The sequence below is a fragment of the Tenrec ecaudatus genome, chromosome 11, assembly GCF_050624435.1.
Source record: "Tenrec ecaudatus isolate mTenEca1 chromosome 11, mTenEca1.hap1, whole genome shotgun sequence".
In the NCBI taxonomy this organism is placed as follows: Eukaryota; Metazoa; Chordata; class Mammalia; order Afrosoricida; family Tenrecidae; genus Tenrec; species Tenrec ecaudatus.
Genome location: NC_134540.1, coordinates 76137041 through 76148479, shown reverse-complemented (window position 1 = coordinate 76148479; position 11439 = coordinate 76137041). Strand labels below are relative to the sequence as shown.

The window sequence follows — 11439 nt, the reverse complement described above, 5'->3', positions numbered from 1 at the left end:
TTGTACCCACGGCTTCACAAAATATAGATGCAACAAGATCCCCCTCATCAAGGACATGCATTGACATGTTCATTCTCAGTATTGCAAACATTCAGAATATTTTGGAGATTTAAATTCCCCTTCCTTTTTACAATAGTTAATGATCTAAAAGTCTCATGTAAAGATTATAATGAGTAGAATCTCACATGAGATTGGATCATATAGTTCCTTTGTTATAGTTAACCGAAGTCTTTCAGCCTGAGCTTCAAGTCTTGAAGCAAGAAATCACCGGACAATATTCAAAATTCACAAACACCCTTCCCACCCCTAAAAGCACATGAGCTACCAGCACTTGATTCCCGCACTCTAAAATCAAGAATCGTCAACGTATGCTGATTCTAACTGCACACACTGGAACACTGGCTGAGAACTTATTGTCGGCACCGCTTTCTGTTTCAATCACAGATAATCCCTAAGTGAATCATTTCCAAATGATTTCGCTTATTTATTTTTGTAGATATCTTCTCTGATTGTATACTGTGAGTCTGTATTTTTTGTGGGCATTACTGTAAGGTGACTATGCTTGTGGCTGGGCATTTTTAAGTATAGGAAAGACGATAGTTCCAAACTTTAAAGTAAGCAAAAGCCAGCATCTTCCTAATCACCAGCAATTTTATAAATACAAAGGTAATTCTTGTATGTGATGATGAAACACTAAGTATTTTCTGTTCATTTCTATTCACCGGAAAACCTGTGTTTGAAACTATTGCACTTGGCAAGCTATCCAAAGTTCCCTTGCCTCGGTTTCTTCACCTATAAAATTAGGATGAGAATCACAGTTCCTCCTCCACTGGATTGTGAAAAATAAATGAGATGTTAATATCGAGTAGCTAAGCAGTGCTGGAACAAAAATCATCATGAAGAAATGTGCGCAGTTGCTATTGCAACCATCAAATATTTATTTAACAATACTTCATTAAATTATGGAGACATTGGCTTTTAAGTTGCTCGTTAAGTTCGAGGCAATGTTGTAATTGATTTAAAAGCTACGACTGGAAATAAAGATGTCATCATGACAATTCAACAGCAGTCACAATTGAGGGTGAAGGTTGTTTATTTAACGCAGTTGTTGAAGCAAAGACAAATGGAAGAAAGACAGGTAAAATGGGTCAATGCAAATAATATGGAAAGCACAATAACCACAAATCCAAGAAGCTGGAAAACCATTTCAATCCACAGGTATCTCAGAGAGCCCTCAGGAGCCGACTACATAAGGAAAGTGTTGAGATAAGGGGTATTAAGAGGAGTGGAGGGAGTGGGGGGGGGTGGTCTTCTTTCATTCTGAAGGCAACGCAGCCACCACCACCATGGTACTGCATTTCCAGACACATGTCATGTGTCTTGTACTTTTACTGCAAACCTCACAACCACCTTTCCTGTAAATTTCTTGTGTGCACACGTACTTTCTATGTCTATGCGTGCTGTGTACCTGAGCATGTTAAATACAGCACTTCAAATCATTTGCCTGAGTTTTTAACCATGGTTATTTACCCTTTTGGTGTTTCACAAAAGCTTACAATTCTAGAGTTAAAGTAGAAGTTAAAACAAGAAACCCCCTGAGCATCCCCTCCGGTAGAGCTATACAACAGCCATATCAAATTGGTGGTAGGTCTGCTCCTCACCGCTCATCAGTTTTCCATATATTTATCCAAATTCATCTGGTTCTCCACCTTCCTAATGCCATGACCCTTTCATGGAGTTCCTGATGTGGTAGTGGTGACCCCTCAACGATTAAAGTATTTTCGTTGCTACTTCATAGCTGTAATATTGCTACTGTTATGAATCGGGCGACCCCTGTGAAAGGGTTGGCCAACCCCCAAAGGGGTTGCAACCCACAGATTGAGAACCGCTGAATTCTGGGCCAATCCTCACCTGTGAACTGAAAGCTTAACCCTCCCTCTGAGTGTTGGACAATACGTTCTACATAGTCGTAAGGCCATGCAAATGAGCGGTGAGTGTCAATATATTATGGAATGAGGGTGCTTCAAACGTTCCATGGGGAAATGGAGGTGGGTGATCGTAGCACTTCCGCCCCTAAACATCTTAAAGCCCCTTTGTATGAAGTTTTCTCTCTGCTCTTTTATGTGGGATAAAATGATTCATCTAACCCGAAGGATGTCTCCCCCTGTTCACCCAGCTATAGGGTGAGCCACATGCTCTAAAGTGGCATTGTGTGATAGCACTGATAGGCTTGGTGCATCCTCAGCGGACAGAGGAAGTCGATGTGGGAGGAGAGTGCCATCACCAATATTGCTTGGAATTTTCTAGGTCTGATAAGAATAAAAAACGCAATGAGTTTCAGATAGATTTATTATTGTCTTAAAATGTTCTGCTGGCAATGATTCTCCTTGTTGCCTGTACCCAGGAGAGCCCTCTTGCACCATAAAGCAAAAGGAGTAATCATCACAGCGGGTTCAGAACCTAACTTCAGTGGGGATACCGCGAATCAAGATCATCCAAGGCTAGTCCCTGTGAGATGGAGGCCCCTTCCACTGCACTCTCTTCTAAACTTGATAGTTCGTGGCAACGGTCACACAGAACTCAGACCATACTCACAGTTAAGTCTTTATTAAGGAAGTAACAAGGTACAACTCAGGATCAGAAAATACGTAGGCAAAGCCTCCCTTTTTCCTTACAGGTCAGTTCTCTTCACACTTTTTGGCTGTGAAGGACTCTTCCCAGCACCCTGAGCATGGCCTCGTCTTGGTCCCTGATGACAGACTCCTCTCAGTCCCTTCAAGGAAAGCCTGTTTGCCTTCAGACATCTGCTGGGTCACTTCGGCACCTGTTGCCGTCCTTGGTGATACAGACCTTGGCTCCTGTTGTAATTATTTGAGTGGGGTCCTAGCCTTTTTGCTCCAGCTTCTCTGTTGCATTTTCTTTGGCTTCTTGCTGTTTCCTGTCTGAAAAATCTTTGTGGAGTTCACGGCATATAGATCCACACAAACCCTTGCCCACTTTGAGCCATAGTCCTCCCACCCCAGCCATGAACTCCCCAAGCCCTCTCTGTAGACCACAATTAGTTTGCACAGTGGGCTCTAGACGCCTCATCTTCATGGTCTATTGGTCAATCCTTACAAGGTATTTATCAATCCCAAATGCAGTCCAGGATCAGACCAAAATTACCTACAGCAGTTTGTTTACCATTTACCCAGGGAATGGCAACCAACCTTGACCAAAGTAGCAAATCCTCTAGGGTGAAAACCAAAACAAAACGAACTCCTCAGATCTTAGGGAGAGAAACCTCTCAAACTATGTTTCCCGAAGAACCAAGGCAAATGGAAATATAAACCTAAGAGCTCCTTCCACCACAGTACAGTAAGGATTTGTGAAGAGAAATGCTGCATTTTAAAAATGTAGTTTGATCCATGAAAGAGTAGAAAGTTTAATATTTTGGTGTAACTATAATACTGTTCTGGGTCAAGATAAAATAAAATAATCAATACTAGATTCAGACAAAACTCCAGGGAAATTATAAACTATTTGGATTTTCCAATATATGGGGAAAGCTATTCAACTTACCAAATATAAAATACTCTTTTGTTGTTATCATTAAAACGTGTAGCTAGAGAAATAGAAATGTACAGCAGCAATATTTTATGGATACCTTTGGTGTACCTTCATCCAGTCATTTATTCAACAAAGATGAAATGGGCAAGAGATCACTCTTGCCCTAATGGGGCTTATTGTTATGTTAAGCAGAACATCAGAGTGAGGAGGACAGTTGTAGAAATGGGATGCGATAGGAATTCACAGAACCAGATTGACCTCTACACTGGTGGTCAAGGATGGTACCCAGAAAAGGTGGCACCTGATGTGACTGTTACAAAACAGAGCAAGGACAAAAGCACAGGTTCATCGCTGGTTGTGCTAGTGTTTTCTTGGATCTACAGTGAGACAGAGAGGGTCAGCGAAGGTGAGAAGCAGAAAGATGCCCGAAGAGATATGTGGGTGTTCAAGAGGAACCAACAAAAGCAAACAGAAGGGAAGGCTAACGCAGGGAAGAAGAGCGGTTCCACAGCGTGCTCCATGAGAGAACCGTGGGGTGACCCTAGTGAACGTATTTCCTGTACTCAATGGGCAAAGTGTATATTGTGAGCCAGGCGATTTCCATGGCCTCGGGGCTCCTGGACTCAGACGTCAAAAACACTTTTCTCCTAGAAAAGAATCCCAGGTTACAATCGCGGTAACAAAATCAGGTGGGAACAATTCATTCGCTCTTTCTTACTTGGTTTTTTCTTTCTTAGACTTATAGAGTGCGTTGTCACTGCGGCAGAGTTAAAGGCCTGGCACTCCAACTGCAGGGACAAGTCCTCTTCTTTCACTTGAGATATCACCAAAATCCGTTTCAGACAAACCAGTCCATTTTCAGCCCTAAGAAAGCACTTGTTACTTTAATGCCGACGTGCTCATGGGAGGCCGCGAGGAAGGGAACAGGGATGTTTTACCAAGCATCTCCGACTACCTTTCGTCTTGCACTGGCCCTTGCTGAATTCTCCCTTTCTCAGTGGCATTGACTCCGTTAACCAGCCATCTGACGGAGGCTATGAAGAGCGGGCCCTTCCCCAAGCAACTGGAGCAGACCAGGGTTTGTGCTTTTCCTATATGGGAAGTAAAGAAACTCTGTGGTGAAATCAAATTCGGAAAATTGTATTGGATTTCATTTGTTCAGCACTGATTCCCATTTCCTCTCTAGAGCATTTGTCTTTCTAGGGCCTTACTTTGTCTCTCCCCCTCCCCCTCATTATCTTCACTTCCCTCACAGTTTAGTTTGAAGGTCAGCTCTTCCATCCGAGGCTCCGCTCTTAAGCTTGCAGCCTGCTCTATCACCTGAAGAAGAAACTAACGAGGCGTGTGACCAACGTCAAACTCCCCGCAGCGTAATGGATACATTTCGTTTCCGGTGCATGGATTTGTCTAAGCAGCCATGTCCCCATCATTCTCCTCTTACTGGACCAGCCCCTTCCCCACGTCCCCAGGGGTTACATTGGAAGGCAAAGCCGTGTGTGTGGCTTCTTTGGAAGAGACTTACAAAGCTTGTCCTAGATATAATCCCAGTACTTAAGCAGCTCAGGAGAACTCTCCTCCTCCCAACTCTTTTCACTTGAGACTTTCGTCTTTCAGACTTGAAAGCATCAATGCTATTCCTCCTGCCTTGGACGTCCCTGGAGCTAACCCTTCCCGTGTCTATGGTTTCTGTGTGAAGAACTAGGCATCTGCAGAGGAGCGAGGCGGTTTCGGAGTCTGTGGGAGGTGATATTAGGACAAGCATATGCCCGTCTAGGTATTCTCAGAGAAGTAGACAGATGCCAGCTAGGCACCCTGGGGATCTCTGAGTGGCAAAAGGAAAACACGTTGGACTGTTAGGTTCACCAGAGACACCTCGTCCAAACCACCTGGCGATCTACTTCTGGAACATTCGCCACTGACAACTAACTCTATGGAGTGCCGTTCTCGTCATGGGACGTCATGCATCAGAATGGACCCAACGGCAACTGTTGATGTGGGCCCTGACAGGGGGAAAGAGCCCTTCCGGGTAAACTGTTCTTCACTGTACACAGCGATGGGGTGAGCAGAAGCTCTGCCGGGCTGTCTGGGAGGAGGGAAGGATAATATGGGGCGGGGTGGGGGGGCATTGCATAGAATCTGAGATCTGCAATTAGCCTGGGAATTAGACGAACATGGAGAGGAACAGAGAAGAATGTGTGAATTGCTGTATGTCAGCATAGCAGTGAGGGGCTTACCGCCAGAGAAAGCAGAATGGCTGTAGAATGTGGGTGCTGAAGAACAGCCCCCCGGGGTGGGGGGCTTAAGCTACATGCTAAAATATTTCAATTGCATCTTATTTGTAGTGAGCAGCCAGAAAGGACAGAGTGAGAAATCTAGACTCTCATCCTTCTATTTTATCTATGACCTTGGGCTTGTGTGATTGCGCCTCTCTGAGCGGAGGATTCCTGAGGTGTCTTAAAGTGGAACAATATCTGCCTCAAAGAAAATTATTACATGAGACAATAAATGTGAAAGGACCATGAATTTCAGAGTATAATAGAAATACAGATGTTTCATATCCTGATGACTGCTCATGATGCATATTAACAAATGTTTGCATCAGGTAGTGCCACTAGGTCATCTCCTGTCATCCTGAAAGTCCATTGCGATCACCATGGCCTCTTCTAGGAGAATTCAGACCAGGGGACCTATGGAAGAGTCTTTCAAGTAACTTTTACAACATTTTGAAATGTTCTTACCGATTTCTACTTCCTTTGTGTCATTGAGTAAAGGGGCGTTAATGCTTGGAATGAAAGACCTGGAGCTTTCTAAAACACAAAAAGAAAACAAAAATATTAGAACATCATTGGATGATCATTAATGTGAAGCTCTATTCTATTTCAAAGATATACTTCTGAAATTGGCCTGACAATGATCTGACAAATGCACACATACATGCACACATGAGCATGTACACACACGATCACTACAGAATAAAGTAACCAATGCTACCTCTAATTCTCTTTGATATTTTCTGTTTTATTCTAGATCATTAAAACAAATGCTACTCCAGTTGACTCAAGTAGTGTCACGGCAAACGAATTGCTAGAAAAACACAAGGCAAAATCCAGAAAACAACACAGTGAAGAATACGTCAAAAGATCCATCAAAATGAGACGCATGGGTTCCCAGTTCTCTTCCTCATAATGCTTCGACATTGTGGCTGCCCTCAGTGTGAGCAGCTGTCTTGTCATCATAGATCATTCTAAGTCCTGGGCTCACTGAGATATAGAGTGAAAGGGGGCGTTTGGGAAAACTGCTTCTTACATACCCACAATCCTTAATGCTCATTTATTTTAGGATGGTGTGACTGAGGGTCATTGCAAGGGATGACACTAAATAATGAGAGACACTGATAGAAATGCAATGTGGTGATGTTTCTTTTACAGAATGAGATACCTGAAAACTTCCAAACAATATCTGTACTCTCATATTGCTTTATCATAAGAAACTTGCCAGGCCTACAGGTGCTGAGGGCCTGTGCACGCATCTGCAGACTAAGATCCAGGAACTAGACCACAACACCTTACTATCGTGGAACCGTTCTTCTGAAAGCGTGTTTATAGAATTTAACATCAATTTTAATGTTTGGTTATATGTTAAGAATGGGGTCGCCTACTTGAGGTCACTGATACTGTTGGAAACACTGCACTATGTAAACATGTTTACAAGTAAACATGTAAAGCACTGGTATCTCATGTGAAACTCACTGGTATCACATGTAAAACTCACTGACTGACTTTTTTCCCATGTAAAGAACTCCTGATACTGTATTACAGAAAAGAGAAGCTACTCTTGCTCTCTAACTTGTTCTATTGCTTTCCAAGATAAGAAAATCGAGTTAGCCTGAAATCTCTTTAACTTTGAAAATTGAAGTCATAGGAGAAAAAAAGTAGATAAGGGTTTTGATTAGTACCACGATCTTCTCTAACATTAACCTTGATCGTGCAGTTAAAAATGTTTACTTGCCTCAGAGTAGAGAATGTGCAAGATAAGATAGAGCAGGAGGAAGTTTCAGTGGCAAAGTACAAAGTGCAGCAATATCAACAAGAAGGGTAAAACTCTTCTGACTTTTTCTGTTTTCAAATCATCTAATTGGCTAAATTAAAGTCTTACCTTTGAATATAAAATTTCTGCTTGCAGTCACAGTATAATTGATTCCATTCTCATTGTGTATAAGTTTACACGTATAATCACCTTCATCATCAGGACTTGCATTTTGAACGTACAGATCTGATTTAGACCTGGAGTACTTTAATTCAGCACTATCGAATTGTAGGGCTTGGCAATTCTGAAATGAAAAGTCCTTTTCATGTTCGGTGATTCTTTTCCTGCAAAATGAATTTCTAATTTCCCTTTATTTCTCCAAAAGTTATGTTTACCTTAAACCACTGAAGTGGTGCTGTCCAATTATATAATTCAGCTGTCGGACAAATTATACGGGAATACTTTTGTGTTCCGTCTACTGTTGAATACAGAAACTCATCAGGAGTAGTGCAGTTTGGCTGTTTCTGATATATTGTGAGATTCACAGATCTCGTGAAGTTGAAAGCGGGGCTATTAAGAAAAGCCAGAGAAATATAAAAAGTCACTTAACGTACTATGAAACAACTTAATCAATTCTAGTCTTTATTTAGTTCTGCTTTTCCACTTAAAGCAATATGGTGATTATTTTCTCACTTTCAAAGTCATCCTTAAAATCCAGGTTTTAAAAGAATATTTTCTTGCTTTTGAGGCGATCAAACCAAAACAACAAACAAACTCACTGCCCAGGAATCAATGCCAGCTCACAGTGGCCGCATAAGCCAGGGTAGAACTGGCCCCATGAGTTTCTGAGACTGTAACTCTTTAAGAGAGTAGAAAGCCCCATCTTTCTCCTGCAGAGCAGCTGGAGGTTTTGAACCAGAGACCTTGCAGTTATCAGTCCAAAATGTAACTACTAGGAAAGCAGGAGTCCACATAAGCCCTAAAGGTGATCTTCAGTCTTTTTTTTCATGTTCTATAATATCTGCTGTGATACGATAAATACAGCATAATAAAGATATCCAACATTTACTGTTCACAATGTATCAACCAGGGTGCTAGCTACCTTTTATTCATTACCTGAACTTTGTTTCCTCACACAACAGCCTTTTAAGGTAGGTTGTATTTATGTTATCCACGAAGAAACTGAGGGATGGAGGAGTACTAACTTGCCAGCATCACAGTGATAATTAATTCTGAGCATGAGCTTGAGGTCTAAACTTGTCAGAACGTAGAACCGGGCATCTAACTCCAGTACTCCATCGTGTTTGTTTAGCTCACCTGACATGTTGTATGTGCCAGCTGGAGACACAGCATCAAAACATTTGATGATCTATATAAATCATGAGTAATTGGCAGCCACATAATCTCAAGTAACCTTCATTAATTTAATTGTCTTTCTTTAGTATATAATGTGCTCCAGCGTTTTTATTGTTTATTTATTTATTTGTATCCAGTCAAAAGTGAATAAATATTCTCAATTTTCTAGGTCTTAGGAAAGTTGGGCCTTTTTATCTAACTGTGTTATGAATTAATCCCTGTAATTATTAATGCAAATACTTCATAATCATCTAAAGTTTAACCTGATGGTATTTCTACACATCCTCTTATTCCAATCACCTTGCAATTTAAAAAAATCATTTTATTGGGGGCTCATACAACTATTATCACAGTCCATCCATCCATCCATTGTGTCGAGCATATTTGTACATTTGTGGCCCTCATCATTCTCAAAACATCTGCTTTCTGCTTGAGCCCTTGGGATCAGCTGCTCCCTTTTGATGCGGGAGGCTGTCTGCATGATACCTTTTGATAATGCAAGTGTAGGTTCCCGAATCACCAACTTCTGTGGGTAGGAATTTCAGAAGGTTTCCTGCGGCAAAGACACGATTCCCCGGATGAGTGGTGATCCTTGCCTTTGAGTTTGGGTGGTGCCAATCCACAGGGTAGGCAGAGTCTGGGTTTTTAGGACACGGCACAATTAAGGCTTCATTTTCCAGACCCCAATGTGTTTTACCTGCAAATTAAAATATCAAGATATCATAATCCATGTATTTAAAATGGTTCCTTCCAGAATTCCATTTAGAAATTGGTCATACTTTGTGATACTTCAACTGAGTAAGGATAAATAAGTGATTAAGATTTTTCTATGAGACGTTCAATGAGGTGCCACCACAACTGATTAATAGATAAGGACCTAACTCCCTTACACAGTTTCAGGAGAAAAGCAGCTACAGCTACCTAACCAAATTATGTGTCAGTCAGCAAGTGCTTGCAACATTCCTAAGCACAGATACTGTATTAAATTCTGACAAATTTGAATATATAAAATTAAATTTCGGAGAATTTTTTTTGAAGAATGTCTACATTAAAAGTGGTTTCTCTGGTGTACAATTCTGCTTGAAGAGTTGAGAATAAGCAGTTTAAAACAAGTCATATGTTCTTGGAATTCCTTAATTTAATAAATATGAAATTTTGTTCAAAAGCAGTACTTACTAAGTTGAGCTGTTATCGAATCTAAGAGAAGTATTAGAATTGCCAAGACCCAAAGTCCCATGATCAGTTTGGTCAATATTCTCAATGAATCAATGAGGTCCGGTGGTGCAAATGTGTTCTAGGAGGCAGGTGAAAGTCCCTTAGATCTGCATCAAGAAAGAATAGTCAGTAGTGTAGTGTGCTGAATCATTAAATCACATATAACCACAGGGGAAACAGTTATGAGCCATGGTCTATTCAACATCTCTCTGGGGCATTAATCTACCAGCAGGTGTCCTCTAATTACCAATATGTGTAACAGCAGAATCTCAGACATGTGTCATGACATGAATATTTGGGAGGTGCATGTCTCCAACTCTAGTGATAAGGGACCAGACAAAGGTAAGTTAAGATGTCATAAAATTAGTTGATATTTTAGAGAAGAAAGGGAGAAAAGGACGCATAAAATTTAACCACGGGAAATGCAATTTTATAATTGCTCATATAAAACTGTAGACATCCACCCAGGACACCCTCAGGCACACGTGTAACCAGGTCATTGCAAAGCAGCTACAAAATAAAGGCCCAACCTCAAACCAAGCCCACTGCCAGAGGTTGATTCCAGACTAGGAGAATCCGGGAGAGGGAGAGTCAAACTGATCAAGGAATCCCTCTGCCCTGTAATCTGACACCGCTAGCCCGGTGCCAAGCGTCAACAGACTTTCTAAGAACAGCTGACAGTCTGTCAAAAAGAAAAATGACATACTTTTCACTATCTGCAAAAGAGCGATTTAGCCGTATCTGTTTCTTTTTTTCTTTAGCAAGTCAGGGTGGAGATAGAACCCAGGCAGAATTACAGAAATACAAGAACAAATAAAACAATGCAAAACATATTTCAAAAAAGTTCGTTTTCTCTAAGCATGGATGGGCACAAGTTCCCCATTCCAGACACAGTGATGCTTACCCAAATGGCGGGCCAGAAGAGAAGGACTGCAAGGTGCTGACGGAGTAGGGAATGCTTTCCAGCCCTCCTGGGTCCCTCCTGGTAGACTGTTCATGTGGGGATGATCGCCTGTGTATTTTAAAGGAGACACTCACAGACACCCCCACAATTTGCCACTCCCTGAATCTTTAATTTTTATTTCTGGCCAAAGTATATTGCTTACTAAAAATACTAGTGAGTCATGTCACTAGGATTCTTAACCTTGTTACATAAATATTTAAAGATGATTATAACACGGAGTTAGGTCTTCAGAGGAAGTTACCAAATAATCTCCCCCTGTCTCAGCAGCATTTCCTCAAACTGGACACAATGTTTTCTTTCTCTTTTTCCCCTACCACGCTGATAAAATG

At 41.4% G+C, this 11439-nt stretch overlaps 1 protein-coding gene across 1 annotated transcript; it reads right to left on the bottom strand.

The window, feature by feature from the left end:
* Nucleotides 1–2602: 2602 nt before the first annotated feature.
* IL1RL1 (interleukin 1 receptor like 1) lies at nt 2603–11160 on the bottom strand. Its single transcript, XM_075563330.1, has 9 exons — nt 11051–11160; nt 10108–10253; nt 9418–9628; nt 7971–8145; nt 7705–7879; nt 6288–6356; nt 4505–4640; nt 4268–4413; nt 2603–2942 (listed from the first exon to the last, which is right to left on the bottom strand). The coding sequence occupies exons 2-9, from the start codon at nt 10166–10168 to the stop codon at nt 2884–2886; spliced, it is 1032 nt and encodes a 343-aa protein (XP_075419445.1). The 5' UTR covers nt 10169–10253; nt 11051–11160; the 3' UTR covers nt 2603–2883.
* Between the last annotated feature and the right edge of the window lie 279 nt (nt 11161–11439).

What these genes read in the sequence shown, in the direction of transcription:
- IL1RL1 (XM_075563330.1), bottom strand. Translation starts at nt 10,168, where the DNA reads ATGGGACTTTGGGTCTTGGCAATTCTAATACTTCTCTTAGATTCGATA. An exon ending in CAGAAATTTTATATTCAAAG is followed by an intron (nt 6,357 to 7,704) that starts GTAAGACTTTAA and finishes TTTGTGTTTTAG; the next exon opens with AAAGCTCCAGGTCTTTCATT. An exon ending in CACAAAGGAAGTAGAAATCG is followed by an intron (nt 4,641 to 6,287) that starts GTAAGAACATTT and finishes CTTCCCATATAG; the next exon opens with GAAAAGCACAAACCCTGGTC.